Raw genomic sequence first — 19,772 nt, forward strand, 5'->3', positions numbered from 1 at the left:
CTGGGATTGCAGGTGTGAGCCACCACGCCCGGCCGTGATTTATCTTATAGCGGAAACTTACTGTTTACTTAATTTGCAGCATTCTAAAAAAACATATCTTAGATTGGTTAATGCTATTTATGAAACACAACATTCTGATCTTTAGAAAGTTATGTTCTACCCCGAAGCGATTTGAGCGACTTATATTGATCATACAAGTCATTTTGTATTTTCAGTATTGGATGGTTACGGTTACTACATCATTGCCTTACTCACATAAGTGATCTAGAAGGAATGATGGCAAGTGCAGCTGCACCTACTGCTAATCTACTGCAGACTTGTGCGGCCTTATTGATGTCACCTTACTGTGGAATGCATTCACCCAACATCGAGGTTGTGCTTGTAAAGATAGGACTGCAGTCTACTAGAATTGGCCTGAAGCTCATAGACATTCTCCTGAGAAATTGTGCAGCATCAGGCAGTGATCCTACAGGTGATAATTAACTTTGATATTTAAATGTTTACATGTCTGTAAAGTAACAGCAGTTGAACTGTGCGATCTTCATGCTTAACTCTGTTTTGGGAATTATTTTTTCTTTTAGTTTATGTTTATCTCTTCTCTCTTCTCTGATGGAGTCTCACTCTGTTGCCCAGGCTGGAGTGCAGTGGTGCAATCTCAGCTCACTACAACCTCCACCTCCCTAGTAGTTGGGATTACAGGCATCTGCCACCACACCTGGCTAGTTTTTGTATTTTTAATAGAGACGGGGTTTCTCCATATTGATTGGGCTGGTTTTGAACTCCTGACCTCAGGTGATCCACCCGCCTCGGCCTCCCAAAGTGCTGGGATTACAAGTGTGAACCACTGCACCTAGCCTAGTTTCATTATTTTTAGAGTTTGTTCTTTGTTCTTGGACTTTATGGAAGCCTCATTTTTAATGAATAACTTAAATTAAGTAAATCTTCCCATGGTTAACTTGCTTATTTAGCAAACCTTTTCTTTGGATTCTTTGTTGCAAGATTTGAATAGTCCTTTACTTTTTGGAAGACTAAATGGACTCTCTTCTGACTCTACGATAGATATTCTTTACCAGCTTGGAACAACTCAGGATCCTGGTACAAAAGACAGGTATGATTTTATTTTTCATTTGATTAAGCACACACATACACATAATCATGCTATAGTAAATGTTTCTGACAGTTTTTCCATAGATGATCTCATAAAAGACAATACTGTGATATATTGTATGTTTACTATATGCCTCACACGATGTAACTTCCGTAAGTTTTCATAACATTAGACATACATTTATATGTATTTGGACATACTTTAAGCAAATTTGAACTTAAATAGAATTCTTAGTTAATACTGCTTTTGAGGAATGGAATAAAACATATATTTTTAAGTTGACTATGTGTGAAAGGAACCTTGTAAAGTGATGGTATCAGAGTCATACTATCTTAGGTAGTACTTAATACATGTATATGAATGTAGGAATATTGTGTCTATAGTTGGTACTTCAACTGTTTTGATAATGGTTCTGTTTATTATTGATTATCATATTCATCGAAATCTTTTCATTACTTTCTGCACTCTTTCCTGCTATTTACAGAATGAAACAATATCATAACATGTAAATTACATTTGAACACGTTGGCTAAATATTTAGTGATTTTTTTTCCTTTTCTTTTTTTTTTACATTTAGGTAATTTTAATGAGTTGTCCTAATGTCATTCTACCTTGATGTCTTTTGCTTCCAAATTGATACCAACTTGAATTTTTGTTTGTTTTGTTTTGTTTTGTTTTGAGATGGAGTCTTGCTCTATTGCCCAGGCTGGAGTGCAGTGGCGCAATCTTGGCTCACTGCAAGCTCTGTCTTCCAGGTTCATGCCATTCTGCCTCAGTCTCCCGAGTAGCTGGGTCTACAGGCGTCCACCACCACGCCTGGCTAATTTTTTTTTTTTTTTTTGTATTTTTAGTAGAGACGGGGTTTTACCATGTCAGCCAGGATGGTCTCAATCTCCTGACCTCATGATCTGCCCGCCTCAGGCCTCCCAAAGTGCTGGGATTATAGGCATGAGCCACCGCGCCCAGCCAACTTGAAGTAGTTTTGAAACATATTTTTGTTGATAAATTTTTGAGCAAATATTTGGCATTCTCTGTTTTTATGTGTAGCATCCATATTAGAAAAACATAGATTTCTTCCTGATTTATGTTACTTTTTAATATTTTGATTATGTTTAAAATGAAGTCATTTGATGTTTTATTAATATCTTTATAATTTATTAAAATTATGGATTACATTTAAACATAGATTGCAATTGTTTTTGATAAAGTGAATAACAATTTGTGCCAAATTTGAATCATAATGGTTAGTAGTGGTTAAAATATATTTAAAATATCAGCGTTAAAAATATTTTTCCAGAACAGATTGCTTGAAATCTGTTAGGATTATTTAATTTTTAAATATTGTTCTGGCTTTTTAATAAGAAGAAAATTAAGCTTAATTCATTTTCTCTGCATAGTACTTTTTAAAACATGAATGTTTGTTATATAAAACTGACATTAATGACAAGATTGTTAGGTTGAGAAAAATGTCTTCCTTGTCTTCTGAATTCTCTTTATTCCCCATCATGTGAAATTGAAAGTCTTATCTTTCAGAGTTAGTATTATATACCTTCCTATCCCTGTTTCTTTTACTGTAAAGCCAGGAATCTTATATTCTGAAATAGAAATTGAAGGAAAATAAACTAAATGTAAACACAGTGTTTTAAAAACTTGAGAAATCTAAAAGTCTTTTGCTCCCAGGTAGTGGTTCAAAATTGGGTGTGTTTTACTGGTTCCCAGCTCCAGGGGATTGGGATTAGTGGGGTTAGTTGACCTATAATCTTGTTATTAATGTCAGTTCTAAATGACACCTGTATTTTTAAAAGTACTATGCAGAGAAAATAAGCTTAATTTCCATCTTATAAAAATTATACTTAAAAAAATATATATAAGTGTTGAGGGTGTATTCTGTTGTCAGAATGAATGAGTGTGGGTGGCTATTACTAGTATTTAATGCTAGGGTCCAGGGATGTGAAACATGCTTTATTTCATGAGACTTTGCACAGTGAAGAATTAGCCCCAGATCACTGTTCTAGTATGTTATCTCAAACCTTTTGATGGTTGAAATTGGTAAGGTTATTGGAAAATTGGAACTGGAACTAGTATGTCTTTGTTGCCAATAGATTTCCTTTTTTTCTTATTTTAGATTAAAATAATCAGAAACAATTAGTATATTATTCTCATAAATACCCTATTCACCATGCAGAGATGGTATTTATCTATATGAAACGCCAGTTGCGCTATAGTTGGTTATATGAATTCATTTTCTTCGTTTAAGAATTCAGGCCTTGTTAAAATGGGTTAGTGATTCTGCAAGAGTGGCTGCTATGAAGAGAAGTGGCAGGATGAACTACATGTGTCCTAACTCCTCCACAATAGAGTATGGTCTTCTGATGCCATCTCCTTCTCATTTGCACTGTGTAGCAGCCATTCTGTGGCATAGTTATGAGCTGCTTGTAGAATATGACTTACCAGCACTCCTGGACCAAGAGCTCTTTGAGTAAGTATGATTTGTGAAATCCTTTTTTTCCCGCTAGTACTAGATCAGTTAGTGTTCACTTGATAAAACAATATTTTACATGTTTATTAGGAGAAACATAATATTTTGAAAGTAGCAAATGTAATCAAGTATACTTTTGAAATGAATTGTCAAATATTAATTTATCTTTGTGTTTTAAGAAGATATATTAGCAGTACTGCCTTCTTTTTTTTTAACCTAAAATTATGCTTAATGTAGATGTTGCTGTGGTTCATAGTGTTTATTCTCAGTTGCAAATTTTCCCACCAGATTATCTTTAATGTACAACTCTAGCAGGAAAGTATAGCTAGACAAGTTTGGGGCTGGGCGTGGTGGCTCACACCTGTAATCCCAGCACTTTGGAGGCCGAGGTGGGAAGATCGCTTGAGTCAGGAGTTCAAGACTAGCTTGGGCAACATGCAAAACGTTGTCTGTACAAAAATGCAGAAGTCAGAAAGCTGGGCACAGTGGCTCACACCTGTAATCCCAGTACTTTGGGAGGCCGAGGTCGGCAGATCACGAGGTCAGGAGTTCGAGACCAGCCTGACCAATATGGTGAAACCCCTTCTCTACTAAAAATAGAAAAACTAGCCTGGCGTGGTGGTGTGCATCTGTAATCCCAGTTACTTGGGAGGCTGAGGCAGGAGGATCACTTGAACCTGGGAGGTGGAGGTTGCAGTGTGCTAAGATTGCGCCATTGCACTCCAGCCTGGGTGATAAGAGCAAGACTCTGTCTCAAAAAAAAAAAAAAAAAAAAAAGTCAGCCGGACACAGTGGTATGCACCTGTCATTCCAGCTACTTGGGAGGCTGAGGCGCAAGAATTGTTTGAGTCTGCAGAAGTTGCAGTGAGCTGCGCTCACGCCACTGTACCCCAGCCTGGGCAACACAGCAAGACTCTGTCTCAAAAAAAAATAACTCTGGGGAGCTGAGATGGGAGGATCACTTGAAACGAGGAGTTTGATGCCAGACTGGCCAAAATAGAGAGACCAAATCTCTACAAAAAAATTAAAAATTAGCCAGGCTTGGTGGCACATTCCTCTAGCCCTAACTACTTGGGAGGCTGAGGTGGGAGGATCACTTGAACCCAGGAGTTAGAGGCTGCATTGACCTATGATGATGGCATCATTGGCACTGCAGCCAGGGCAACAGAGCAAGATGTCATCTCAGAAAAGAACAAAAATGTAAAGCTAGAAAATTTGAGACTTTTCTAGATTGTCCTTTTGACAAGTAGTTTTTATTTACCCGCGTTTCTTCACCATATTTAGCTAAGTCTTTGCTGAAATTACTGATAGGTAACTGTTAAGTCTGCAGCAGAATATATTTTTGAAGAGTTCCTGTGACACATAAAAAGTAGGCCTGTTGTTCTCTAGTAGGTCATCATATTTGGCCTTAGCGGTTGGCATAATCCATGACTTAATTACTGAGCCTCACTGATAGTTTTTTATTTGCAAACATGAATTTAAGCCATTTGTCATGTGGAATTTAACGTAAACATTTGTTTGGCATGATCTTTTTTGTTTGTTTGTTTGTTTCTCTAAATGACCTTTTTAGGTCACACAGAGAATGGTAGAACCATTTTAAAATAGTTTACTTGATTTTCTGTATTTATTTACAAGTCTAACTCAACTTCCATTGTACCTACATTCTTCATCTTTAAATATATATGTGTGTATATATATATATATATATAAAATATATATGCAGTCTTAAATCTTACAATGTTTTATTATTCAATGTCAAATAAAGTATGTAATGTCAGAGTATAGATTGAACTATAACAGAAATATTTGAAATAGTTTCTTCTAAAAATAAACTTGTATCATTAATATGATATCTTTTATTTTTCTAGGTTACTTTTTAATTGGTCCATGTCTCTTCCCTGCAATATGGTTTTGAAGAAAGCTGTTGACAGTCTGCTTTGCTCAATGTGTCACGTACACCCAAACTATTTTTCTTTGCTCATGGGCTGGATGGGAATTACCCCTCCTCCAGTGCAGTGTCATCATAGACTGTCCATGACAGATGATAGCAAAAAGCAGGATCTTAGTTCATCTTTAACAGATGACTCTAAAAATGCACAAGCACCTCTTGCATTAACTGAATCACATTTGGCTACCCTTGCTTCCTCTTCTCAATCTCCTGAAGCTATTAAACAATTACTAGACTCAGGTTTGCCTTCTCTTCTTGTGAGGAGTCTGGCTAGTTTCTGCTTTAGCCACATTTCTAACTCAGAAAGCATTGCTCAGTCAATAGATATTTCCCAGGACAAACTCAGGCGCCATCATGTCCCACAACAATGTAATAAGATGCCTATCACAGCAGACCTAGTTGCTCCTATTCTTAGGTTTTTGACAGAAGTTGGCAATAGCCATATTATGAAAGATTGGCTTGGTGGTTCTGAAGTCAATCCACTATGGACAGCACTTCTGTTTTTATTGTGTCACTCTGGGTCCACTTCTGGAAGCCATAATTTAGGTGCACAACAGACCAGTGCAAGATCAGCTTCTCTTTCTTCAGCTGCTACAACAGGATTGACTACTCAACAGCGCACAGCAATTGAGAATGCAACTGTTGCGTTCTTTCTACAGTGCATTTCATGCCATCCTAATAATCAAAAGCTGATGGCACAGGTAAGAGAAAAAATAACCTACATTTTAGTTGTTTTATTACATAAGAAAGGGCCATGTATAAAGGCCAGGTGATAATAAATTTAGTGAGGGTTGAGTGCCTTTAAGGATCTGAATTTAAACTATAAAGTACTGATATCTTCTTTCTCCCCCTCAAAATATGCTGTCACTTGAATCACTTATTTATGATGAGATGACTGGCAGATGAATTGGGATCCTAGCTAGATCATACAACCCTCATTTTAATAAATTTCTACAAACAAAAAGAAAAAGCCCAAAAAAACATTTCAGCTGCTGGAACAGTATTGACACTGATCACTGAGTAGTGTATGTGCCTTGAGGCATTGTTTTTTTGTGTAACGAGATTGCCATACTGATAGTTTGCTTCTCTTTACAGGGGCATTAGATTAGGTTTCAGATAGGAGACTCCACATAAATCACATACAAAAATGTGGAAGATAGGCCGGGTGTGGTGGCTCATGCCTGTAATCTCAGCACTTTGGGAGGCTGAGGCGGGCATATTGTCTGAGGTCAGGAGTTCAAGACCAGTCTGGCCAACATGGTGAAACCCCATCTCTCCTAAAAATACAAAAAAATTAGCCGAGTGTGGTGGCATGTGCCTGGAATCCCAGCTACTTGGGAGGCTGAGGCAGGGGAATCACTTGAACCAGAGAGGTGGAGGTTGCAGTGAGCTGAAATCGTACTACTGCACTCCAGCTTGGGCGACAAAGTGAGACTCTGTCTCAAAAAAAAAAAAAAAAAAAAAAGTGAAGTAATTTATCATATGATCCAGTCCCAAGGGGACAGAGTGAGACTCCATCTCAAAAAAAAAAAAAAAAAAAAAAAAAAAAAGTGGAAGATAATTTATCATATATTATGCCTATGTGGCCAAAAACTCCTGAAAGGTAGAATTATTTCAAGAGTAATTCTAGTTGGCTTTTTGCCAAATTTTGCTGTTGGTTACCTCATGTGACCTTGGGCATATTGGTTAATCTTATAAAATGGGGCTAGCAATACCTGCCTCAAGGATTTTTTGAGACAGTTAAATATTTTAATTTGTATAACGTACCTAGCATAGAGCCTGTATGAGATATGGTAGACACTAGTAAATAACTTTTCTCCTTGTTATTTAATAGTGCTCATTCAAGTCAAACTTTAGTAGTACCTAGAAAAATAGATAATATAATTTTTATAAAATATTGAAGGAGTTAGTTTTATTAAGAAGAAAGGCAGGTCGGGTGCTGTGGCTTATACCTATAATCCCAGCTCTTTGGGAAGCCAAGGCGGGTGGAACACTTGAGCTTAGAAGTTTGAGGCCAGTTTGGACAACATGGCAAAACCTCCTGTCTACCAAAAAAAGAAATCATAACCAAAATTAGCTGGGCATGGTGATATGCGCCTATGGTCTCAGCTACTCAGGAGGCTTGAGGTGGGAGGATCACTTGAGCCTAGGAGGTTGAGGCTGTAGTGAGCTGAGATCACACCACTGCCCTCCAGCCTGGGCGACAGAGCGAGACCCTGTCTCAACAAAAACCAAAACAAAACAGGAAGAAGAGAAAGATATTTTACTGCCTGTAGTAATTAATTACTGGGAAAATATCTCTGCTAAATATGCATATTAAAAGAAAATGCTTAAATTACCAACTTCACCCGAGGGCATGATTCTAGGTATTTGAAAATTTGGTTTGTGCTTCTGGGTAGCATGAACTCTTTGTGTCCCATTGATTTCTTTCTTGGTATCTTATTAAGGCTTTATATACATTTTGGGGGTGAGTTGGGGCAGGATCTCTCTCTGTTGCCCAGGCCTGTAATGCGGTTGCACAACCACGGCTCACTGAAACTTTCGGGCTCAAGAAGTCCTGCCTTAGCCTCCCAAGTAGCTGGGACTACTGGCACATGCCACCACGCCCCGCTAATTTTTTTTTGGTGGGGGGGTGGGTAGAGACGGGGTTTCACCCATTGCCTAGGCTGGTCTGGAATTCCTGGGCTCAAATGATCTCTTCTCTTAGTTTCTCAAAGTTCTGAGATTATCAGCATGACCTTGGCCTTGTTATATATTTTTAATATGCTTTTTGTCATAATTTTTATTTTAAGGTAACCACACCAATATTGACTAAAGTTAACGGAAGTTTGTTATGCTAGGTATTCATTATGTGCAAACCATTTAGTACTAATTTTTTTTAACCCTGGATACGTTTCGTACACTTTTATCTCCTTTGGTATTCATATATTTTAAGCTAAAATCATTTCTTTCCTCCTTAAAAAAAAAAAAAACTTAACTACTAGACCCCTAGAGACATTTATTCTTTAGTTGCTGATTTGATATGTTAAAATAAACTTATTAATTCATATTTTCTGTTTCCTTTTTATCTTTCAAAATAAAAAGCTTCATATAAATCTTGCATTTAACTTTTTAAATATTTTGTCTTGCCAGGTTCTTTGTGAATTATTTCAGACATCTCCTCAAAGAGGGAACCTTCCAACATCTGGGAACATTTCAGGGTTTATACGAAGATTATTTTTACAGTTGATGCTGGAAGATGAGAAAGTGACAATGTTTCTTCAGTCTCCATGTCCAGTGAGTATTTAACACTTAATCATTGGCTGTGTATACATGTATTTTACAATTTCGTATCAGAGCCTGCAGTTATCTCCTGTGTTCTAACTTCGAGTATAGCAAAGTGAAACTAGCACAGCCTTTATACCTAATGACAGAACTTGACAATTTCAGAATAGCACTCTCCCTCATGCCTAGGAATAACATAATTTTACCTTACCCTGAGAAGTAGAGTTTGATTTGTGGAAAAAAATGAAAAAATATTAGATACAGAGTGATAATGCAAAAGTTGACCAACAAATCATGGCAAATATGCCATATCTAAATTAGTTATATCTTGTAGGATTTATTGAGTATTTTATTCTTAGATGCTTTTGAGATTATTTTATAACAATATGTATTCCAAAAAGTTACTTCCTGGTTTCTTTGATTTCTTGATTTTCAGCTGTACAAAGGTAGAATTAATGCTACTAGCCACGTCATCCAGCATCCAATGTATGGAGCAGGCCACAAATTCCGTACTCTTCATTTGCCAGTCTCAACAACATTATCAGATGTTCTTGACAGAGTGTCAGGCAAGTCAGATTTAAGTATTAGTTTTTTTTAACTTTATGTTTGATGTATATGGAGATTTATTGGTTTTTATAACTTTATTTTCTGCATCCACTTGGCAACCATTAATGACCTGGAAAGTTCAAGACATCTTTATAGTTTGAAGCATAAGAAGCCAGTCAAGTGGACAAAATGTAAAATACATTTAGGCACCCCTCATTTTTTGGTTTAATGTGTCACAGTGACAAATGGGCAGCTAGAAATACAGACAAATCATTGATGGCATTTTCTCACAATAAACCATCTGGTCATTTTATACTAGATTAATTGCAGGATATTAGGTTGAATAGCAAGATTCTAATTAATAAACATTTACTAAATTGAAGATGGTGATCAGTGATCAAGACATAAATGCAGTAGGTAGAATTGACTGGTCACCTTATTGTTTATTGTAGTCAGTGAAAAAAGCAGAGAGAGCATTTTCCCCTAGGTTCTTGCCTGTATTTTACAGGATGATACCTTTAAACAACATATGGGATACTTTTTTAAAAAGCAGTTTTTGATGGCAAAGGCATATCAACTTTTTATTTTATTTATTTATTTAAAGTTTGAGAGGGAGGTCTCACTGTCATCCAGGCTGGAGTGCAGTGGAACGATCTTGACTCACCACAACCTCTGCCTCCCATGTTCAAGCATTTCTCCTGCCTCAGCCTCCCGAGTAGCTGGCATTACAGGCATGTGCCACCACGCCCAGCTAATTTTTTTGTATGTTTAGTAGAGACTGAGTTTCACCATGTTGGCCAGGCTGGTCTCGAACTCCTGACCTCAAGTGACCCGCCCGCCTCGGCCTCCCAAATTGCTGGGATTACAGGTGTGAGCTACCGCGCCTGGCCCATATCAACTTTAGATAGTTGGAGTGTATTGCCGCTCTGAAATTCTGGTTAATCAATGAGTGAATTTGTTGACCATCTGCAAAGTGCAAGCACTATAATTTGTGCTAAGATTATAAACATGAGCAAGACACACATTCCACCCCACAAGATAGTTGTGATCTTATGTCTGTTGTCAATTTCTAAAATAAACTAGAAATGTCTGTTTGCATTATAATATGAATATAAGTAGGTATATTTCTATCTGTATACATAAGAAGGGACCTAAGTTTTTCATGGAAGCTGTGAACTGAAGGAAGAATAGGGGTATCTAAGAAAAAAGTTGGAAATGTCTATTTGTCAGTTAAAAATACAAATCTAAAGCCCAGAGTAAAAGAGAGAGTTGAAGAGATTTGGGAGTTGTTACCATACATAGATGGTAAGTGAAACCATGTGAATGGATATAATGATTATAGGTAGGAAAGATTGTTTTCTGCTTCACAGTCGCTGTGTCTAATATGCATGTGCATAAAATCATAATTCTTTCCTACTGTTTTACAACTTATACAATACGTTGTTAGCATACTATTATAAATATTAAAAAAAATTGAAAATGACTGCCTTATCTGATACAGAGAAACTTTTTTGAAAATTTGATGTTAGAGGGTATTTTCTATCAGTTTCCTGAAATTGTTCATTCTACATGATGAAGAAAAATGAAAATTAAAAATTAAATAAATGGGCCAGGCTTGTTGGCTCACGCCTGTAATCCCAGCACTTTGCGAGGCCAAGGCAGGTGGATCACCTTAGGTCAGGAGTTTGACCAGTCCTGCCAAGATGGGGAAACCCATCTCTACTAAAAATACAAAAATTAGTTGGGCATGATGGCGCGCACCTGTAGTCCCAGCTATTTGGGGGACTGAGGTAGGAGAATCACTTGAACCCTAGAGGTGGAGATTACGGTGAGCCGAGATTGCGCCACTGCACTCCAGCCTGGACGACAGAGCGAGACTCTCTCAAAACACATACAAACAAAATTAAATAAATGAAGAAAGTGGGGAAGAGCACTAAGCTCAGTTATTGATATTGATATTTCATACGTTTAACTTGTGCAAAAGTAGACATTCTAATACAAAATAACTGAAAATTGAACATTTTAATTAGTCTTTACTGTGGAAGAATGCTATTCTAAAACATTCTAGCATTCAAAATATTTTACAAAATAGTTTTCTGTATTGCACAAAAATAAAAGCTAATCGCTTTGGAAGTACATGACCTCAAAAGTTATATGTGCTGAATGTAACCTATTTGGCAGTTTTTTTTGGTTCTTTAAAGTGGATTTATACTCTTTAGCCATATTTTCTGATAGATTTACTTGTATGTTTATATTAGATCAACATGTATAAGAATAAGTAATTCAGAAGTATTGCCTCAGTAAATTTACCTGCTATCTGTAGCTTTTGACAGTATACTTTCTTATTTTTTGTTTGAGATGGAGTCTTTCTCTGCATTACTTGAGCCCATGAGTTCCAGACCACCTGGGCAACATAGCAAGACCTCATCTCAAAAAAAAAAAAAAAAAAAAAAAAAAAAAAAAAAAAAAAAAAAAAAAAAAAAAAAAAAAAAAAAAAAAAAAAAAAAAAAAAAAAAAAAAAAGCAAAGACAACAAGAGAATATTAAAATTAGCCAAAAAGGAAGTGACCTGTTATTTTTTTCTCTTTTTTTTGTTTTTGTTTTTGTTTTTTTTGAGACGGAGTCTCACTCTGTCCCCCAGGCTGTGCAGTGGCACGATCTCGGCTCACTGCAACCTCTGCCTCCCAGGTTCAAGCAATTCTCCTGCCTCAGTCTGCAGAGTAGCTGGGATTACAGGCACGCGCCACCACACTCGGCTAATTTTTGTATTTTTTTTTTTTTTTTTAGTAGAGATGGGGTTTTGTCATATTGGCCATGCTGATGTCGAACTCCTGACCTCAAGTGATCTGCCTTCCTCGGCCTCCCAAAGTGCTGAGATTACAGGCATGAGCCACCACACCAGGCCGACAATATTACTTTCAAATAATAACCTTTATGTGTCAGTCTGTTTGCTTTTACAAATTTCTGTCACTGGTTTTAAGGAGTATGATGATTGTATGCCTTACAATTTTTTCTTCACATTTCTTATGATTAGAGTTTGTTGAGTTTCTTGAATCTGTGTGTTTTAGATTTCACAAAATTTGGAAATATTTTGGCAATTATTTCTTCAATAATTGCCTCCCCTTTTTTTTATAATTACAGTTACTTATTAGGCTATGTGAAGTTGTTTGACACCTCCCCAGATCTGTATTTCCTCTTTTCCCCCCATCATTTTTTTTCTCTATTTTTAAATTTTGGATAATTTCCTGTGTCTGATCTGTTAGACATTTTATATCTCCTTGTCCTTACTTAAAGTGTATAGGTTTTCTTCAACTTTCTTGAACATAGTAGTCTGTTTGTATTATTTTTCTCTTCCTTATGGATTGTATGTTCTCGCTTCTTTATTTGCCTGGAGAATCTTCTTGGATGCCAGACAATGTAAATTTTACTTTTTGGGTTGCTGAATATTTTGTATTCTAATATATATATTTTATTTTTTCATGAAATGTAATGATATTATTTGAAAACAATTTGTTGCTTTTAGACTTGCTTTTAATCTTTGTAAGTAGGATCAGAGCAGCTTTTAATCTAAGGCAAGACTTACTGTAATTATTGGTAATTTTTATAAACCAATGTTGTCTAGTTTGGTAACTGTTAAGCACATGAAATGAGACTAAGAAACTAAATTTTTAGATTGAATTTTTAATTTTAATGAATTTTACCTTTAAATATGTACCTCATTAGAATAGAATTAAGGTACCAGGTTTGAAAATGCAGTTCTAAATCCCATTTGACCCCACTATTAAGGCTCTGTCCTTTATGAGTACTCTGTTAGGAATTCACTAGATGGTCTAAGAGCACAAAGCATTTTATTCCCTGAAACCCTGGGGTTGCTTGCCCTGCTACTTTTTGGTAGTACCTTTCCTGGCCTTCAGTGGTTTGCTGACATTTGTTCGTCAGTACATGTTGAAGTCTTGAAGACCCTATATAGATCTCTGGAGATCCAGGGATCTCCAGATCTCTAGATACAAATCTGCATACATGCAAATCTTTTATTCCTGGATTTCCGGCTCTTGTATCCTCAGTCTAGGGTGACACCTAGGTTGTGCTGAGCTGTGGCCTAGGAATTCTTTTCCAGACAGCTCACACAATCCTAGGGGTCACCTCATTGGTTTCCACTCACCCAGGCATCACTGCCCTGCCTTGCCTGGTGCTCAGTGTCTGAAAAGTATTGTTAATATATATTCCTAGTTAAGGTTATTTCAGGTGGAGATGAACCTAATCCTTATAATTCCAGAAGTGGAATTCTAAAACAGCAGCTTTTTGCATACATTCAAGTACAGAGAAAAAAATAAAGTAGAAATTTGTATTAAAAAATAAAAAAGTAAATTAATATCAGAAGCCAGAGCATTTTTAAAAGGAAGTTGAGAAAATTTTTTTTAGTGTTTGAATGGCATTTATTCTTTATATTTACTTTTGAAATAAGGGTAGTAAATGAAAATTGGCTAAACTTCTAATTGCACTAAGTAAAATATTACCTAATATTCTTTATGTGCTTTTCTTACCTGATTATACTATGAATTAATTTTGTGAATTTCTTATTATTTAAATGTTTAACTCTGACCTGTGTCAGTATGTTTGCCATTTTTAGTTGCTTGGTTGTTTTTGTTAGAAAGTAAATGTATTGTTGCATCATGCATTTGTAATGTGTATAAAATTTTTTACTTCACAAAACTGTTTATAGGCAATTAGCAATTAGTATTAAGAAGCTGTATAAATTGAAATCACTTTCGTATACTAAAAACTATAAAATGAGAGTTATTACAAAAGATGTTGTTTATTGTTTTATTGTCTCAACCTTTTTAACATAAAAGACTGGGTCATAATTGTGCTAAATTAGGGAAGTAAAAAGAGAATTGAGCTAGATGCAGTGGCTCATGCCTGTAATCCCAGCACTTTAGTAGGCTGAGGCAGGCAGATGGCTTGAGCCCAGGATTTCGACAACAGTCTGCGCAACATAGCGAAACCTCATCTCTCCTAAAAATACAGAAATTCATGGTATGTGCCTGTGGTCTCAGTTACTTGTGAGGCTGAGGAAGATAATCACTTGAGCCTGGGATGTTGAGGCTGCAGTGAACCGCGATTACACCACTGCACTCCAGCCTGGGCAACACAGCGAGACCTTGTCTAAAAAAAAAAAAAGAGAGAATTGGAGACTTGATAACAAGTTACATAGTGAAAAAAATTATAATTTCAAATCAATCATTCAGCCTTTAAATTTCTTAATAACTAAATCATATTATATGATCACCCATTTATTTTATAATTTTTAGTGGTGTGCTGTATGCCACAGTAATGAAAGAAATATTCAGAGTAATAACTATCTATGAAAGCCCTTAATACTCATTTTTTAAAGTAAAACACATTAAATTTTAAAACACATTACTTTGTTGTCTAAGATTCCTGTTTTTGTCCTAGATAAAAATGAACAGAACAGGAAATCTGTTACAGAAATTTGTTCTTTTGTACTTTCATTTGTAGTATAAGCAGAAGTCTATTTTAATGCTATAGACTAAATCTTGAGCTTGAGTCCCATATTTGCCGTATACAGATTATATCAGTAGCCTTTCTAAGGCTGTTTCTTCATTTTGAAAATAACATTCATTTCTATGTTGTGAGGACTGAATTAGATGCAGTTGCCAAGCACATTGAACTATGGCTAAAATAAAGCAAGTTTTCATGCTACTGGTTTTTCATTGTTTCTGGAGGTGGTACCATTAAAATACTGTATATAATGCTTTATAGAGATTAGAACTTAAATATTCTGGCTTAAGTACAGTGGTGAGTCTTCTTCATCAATGTTAATAAAGATTGGGTATGAGGCCTTTACCTCATGCCATTTCTTCTAAATTCCTTTATATTGCCTTAGTATTAAGGATAATATTATCTTGCATAATCTTCCTCTGAAATATTTATTACTTCCCTTCTTAATGATTTGGAAAAGCAGTGTATTTTAGATAATATCTTCTTACAGATACTCCAAGTATCACAGCTAAATTAATTAGTGAACAAAAAGATGACAAAGAAAAGAAAAACCATGAAGAGAAAGAAAAAGTTAAAGCGGAAAATGGATTTCAAGACAATTACAGTGTTGTTGTTGCCTCTGGTATGCTTTCTATTTTTTATAATCTTGATTTTGTTTGGATTTCTATAAAATATTAGAATTTTAGTTACAGGAAATTTATGTAATACAGTGTAGTAATACAAAAAGCCGACTTGTAATGATGTTTTAATACTAGATTTTTATCTTTTTATTTTTATTTTTTTTCACTTTCCACTAAATGGATTGTCATCTGTATTTCAGAGATTATAGCAGCTAGCTACAGTTTTTACTTTTTAGGAAAATAGTTACAGATGCAATGCCAAAATTATTTATTTATTGTCATGAGGGACGAATAGAATTGGGAGATTAGATATTGGATTAGAAGGAACATTTCTGTCTTTTGACATTAGCTAGGAATGCATGCCTTATAAAAATATTTTAGAAACACTGTTTTCCTTCATATTAGTGTGTTGACTATGTAGAATCTTACTGATCCTTTTCTTTTAGGGCTGAAGTCTCAATCTAAACGTGCTGTGTCAGCTACACCACCTCGCCCACCATCCAGGAGGGGGAGGACAATACCTGATAAAATAGGAAGTACTTCAGGAGCAGAGGCTGCCAACAAAATAATTACTGTCCCAGTGTTTCACCTGTTTCACAAACTCTTGGCAGGTAATATTCCACAATGAATAAACATCAAAGAAATTTTTGTAGGCTTAAAACTATGTAAATCAGAGGCAGAATCACCAAAATCATTTTAATCAGGTGCCATTGATGAGATCAGTGAGTTAGTGAGACTTCTATACAGTTCCTCCGAAGAGAAGTGAGAGCAAAGAAGGAGTAATCTATTACATATCCTTTTTAACACTATCAAGTTATTTATTTCTACTTTACTGGTTTTCTAAGTTTTTCTGTGAGTGTACCGTGAAATGATTGATGAAATAAATATTTAGAGAGTTCATGAGAAGTTATTTAGGAAACACTGTGGGGCAAATTTGTAGGACTAGTTCAAGCAGTAGAACTCTTAGACCACTGGTAGTTAAGCCATATGTTCTTCCCAGATAAAACACATTTATTGAGCACTGTCCTGTCTGTTGTTCAAGGTGATAACAGGTTGAGCATCCCTAATCCAAAAATTCAGTATCTGATACTTTTTGAGTGCTGACATGACACAAGTGGAAAATTCCACATCCGACCTCATTTGACGGTTGCAGTCTAAACACAGGCACACAGCACACAGTTTTTTCAGTATCCACAAGAGGAAAAAGACCTTCCAGCCCCCTTCATATATTTTTTGAGCATGCCGATTCCTCCCTACATATCCACAGTGGGTAACAAAACTGCAAATGTCCATGCTAGACGTGCCAACAGCAGGTTTCCCACGATGCCCCACATGATGCCAAGATGTGTGTGCATTACTGTGTTTTTTTGCTCTGTGGTGTTGGAAATTTCAAAAAGGCCCCAGATACCCTTATGGGTAACAGTGATAAAAAGAGGAAGTATTTATGTTTATCTGTAGCACAGAAAAACAAGCTATTGTAGAAACTGGACAGCAATGTAAGTGTGAAACGTCTTTCAAGAGAGTTTGGTGTTGGAATGACCACCATACATGACCTGAACAAACAGAAAGATAAACCATTGATGTTCTGTGCTGCAAGTGGTGAATAGAGGTTAATGAAAAATAGAAAAAGCACTCCATAAAGCTAAAAATGGAGATATTGATTGTGTATTGAAATAGTGAATCCATCAGTGTTGGCAGTGAACACGTGCCTCTTAATGGTATGCTGATCATGAAACAAGTAACTATCTATCATGATGAACTGAATGTTGAAAGGAGCTATGAATATTCAACACACTGGTCGCAGAAGTTTAAGAGAAGATATGACATTACATTTTTAAAGATTTGTGGTGATAAAGCATCTGATGATCATGAAGCAATGGAGAAGTTCGTTGATAAATTTGCCAAAGTCATTGCTGATGAAAATCTGCCAGAACAGTTTATAATGCTGATGAAATATGTCACTGTTCTGGTGTTATTGTCTCAAAAAGACACTGGACTACAGTTGATGAGACAGCCCCTCCAGGAATTAAGGATACCAAGGACAGAATAACTGTCCTGGGATGTGCTAATGCAACTGGCATACATAAGTACAAACATGCTCTGATAGGCAAAACCTTTCACACTTGTTGTTTTCAAGGAGTGAATTTCTTACCAGTCTATGGTTACGCTGACACAAAAGTATGGATCACCACAGACATCTTTTCTGATTGGTTTCACAAACATTTTGTACCAGTGGCTTGTATGTACTGCCCATAAGCTAGACTGGATGATGTAGGAGTTTGTTATTCCTTGATATCACCCAATTCATCCTCCAGCTAAAATTCTCAAAACTGATGTTTATGCTGTGTACTTTCCCTCAAATGTGACTTCATTAATTCAGCCATGTGACCAGGGTATCTTTAGATCAATGAATAGAAAATATAAATCCACCTTCTTGAACAGCATGCTGGCAGCAGTGAACAGAGGCGTGGGTGCAGAAAATTTTCAAAAGGAGTTTAGTATAAAGAATGCCATATATGTTGTTGCCAATACTTGGAACACAGTGACAAAGACACAGTGGTGCATGCCTGGCAGAACCTCTGGCCTGCAACTGTGTTTAGTGATAATGATGAACTGTGTGTGACTTTGAAGGATTCTGTGTGTCAAGAGAAAAAAAATGATGTCTGACCTCCTTACATATGTAAAAAATATACCTTCAGAGTTCAGCAGTAAGCTGGAAGAAGTAGATGTCAAAGAAGTTTTGAACTTTGATAATAATGCTTCAGTTATTCATTCACTGACTGGTGGTAAAATAGTCGAAATGGTTTTGAATCAGGGTTATGATAGGGATGAAGAAGGTCAAGTTAACACCACAGAAAAGGTGCTTATAGAAGAAGACATGGTGAAAATGTATGGTGGACGTATTGAAGGATTAGGGCAGCATGCATTAACAATAGAGTGAAAAACCATGTCAGTTTTTAAAATTGAAGAGAGACTTCTGAGCTAAAAACCACGTTAATGAGGCAGGTGACTCCGCAAGAAGCATTTTTAAAAGCCTTCCAGCAGAATGTCTCTTCATCCCCCATAGGATCCACTTCCCGGTCCCTCAGCTGCTTCTGATGTTTCTTCCTACCTAAAAAACACAGTTTATAGTAACCTTTTAATAAAAACACAGCATCATAGGTGAAGACTGAAAGCCTGCTGTTGTTTATGGCTGCTTTTTCCTTTTTTTTTTTTTTTTTGGAGACGTAGTTTCACTCTTGTTGACTAGGCTGGAGCGCAATGGCGTGATCTCAGCTCACTGCAACCTCCGCCTCCTGGGTTCAAGCAGTTCTCCTGCCTCAGCCTCCCGAGTAGCTGGGATTACAGGCGACCGCCACCACGCCTGGCTAATTTTTGTATATTTGATAGAGACGGGGTTTCACCATGTTGACCAGGCTGGTCTTGAACTTCTGGCCTTAGGTGGTCCATCTGCCTCGGCCTCCCAAAGTGCTGGGATTGCAGGCATGAGCCACTATGCCCGGCTGTGTGGTGGGTTTTGTTTAATAGCTGAAACAGGTATCCTGGTGATGCTACTATGCTGCTTAGTTGCCCTGACACGTTATTTTTTCAGTGTTAATGGTATGTCATATTTTTACTGTTAAGTACTTAATGTGTGAATAAATGTAAGAAAGTATTTCTTGGTAGCTTGTAGATTAAGAGTCAGGAATGATGACTCTTGTTGACATGGATGGCTGAGATAGTGACACGTTTGCTTTCTGATGGTTCAGGGTACACAAACTTTATTACAGGCACAAAATTATCAAAAATACTGTATAAAATTACGTTAAGGCTGTGTATATAAGGGATGTGTGTATGTGTGTATACATACAAAAATAAATTTTGTGTTTCCACTTGGATCCCCTCCCTAAGATAACTCATTGTGTACGTGCAAATATTAGAAAATGAAAAAAAAAAAATCTGAAACAGTTCTAGTCTCAAGTATTTTGGATGAGGGATACCCATCCTCTATTTTATCACCGTTTTCATGCTGTATTAAAATGAAATTGCCAACTCAGTTCAAAGGAATTTTTCTTCTTAGCTTTACATTGTTGATTCATGGTGGAGGTCAACAAACTATTGACTAGTGGGTTGGATACCTTTGTCCAGAGAGGTCCTTGTGACATATTTCATGGCCCATTACCTAGGTGATGTGAGTCTTGCCTTCTGCCTGGAATAAAGTTTTGTTGGAATACAGCTATGCCCATTTACTAGTGTATTGTCCATAGCTGCTTCTCTGCTACAACATAGATTAGCAGTTGTAACA

The 19,772-nt window shown here is 36.5% G+C and overlaps 1 protein-coding gene across 12 annotated transcripts in view; it reads left to right on the forward strand.

Annotated features, from left to right (window-relative positions):
* Positions 1-19,772, forward strand: part of BIRC6 (baculoviral IAP repeat containing 6) — a 267,757-nt gene that overhangs the window by 162,313 nt on the left and 85,672 nt on the right. For all 12 annotated transcript variants that reach the window (XR_009209365.1, XM_032172644.2, XM_058426669.1 and 9 more), the window contains 8 exons: positions 216-472; positions 1,000-1,108; positions 3,366-3,587; positions 5,456-6,236; positions 8,668-8,811; positions 9,236-9,365; positions 15,358-15,489; positions 15,934-16,098. Coding sequence is in view for 11 of the 12 variants with exons in the window: in XM_032172644.2 (XP_032028535.1) it covers positions 216-472; positions 1,000-1,108; positions 3,366-3,587; positions 5,456-6,236; positions 8,668-8,811; positions 9,236-9,365; positions 15,358-15,489; positions 15,934-16,098 (1,940 nt within the window). In the remaining variant the exon portion in view is untranslated. The remainder of the gene's footprint in view (positions 1-215; positions 473-999; positions 1,109-3,365; positions 3,588-5,455; positions 6,237-8,667; positions 8,812-9,235; positions 9,366-15,357; positions 15,490-15,933; positions 16,099-19,772) is intronic.

The sequence above is a fragment of the Hylobates moloch genome, unplaced genomic scaffold (assembly GCF_009828535.3).
Source record: "Hylobates moloch isolate HMO894 unplaced genomic scaffold, HMol_V3 SCAFFOLD_13, whole genome shotgun sequence".
NCBI classification, from domain to species: domain Eukaryota; kingdom Metazoa; phylum Chordata; class Mammalia; order Primates; family Hylobatidae; genus Hylobates; species Hylobates moloch.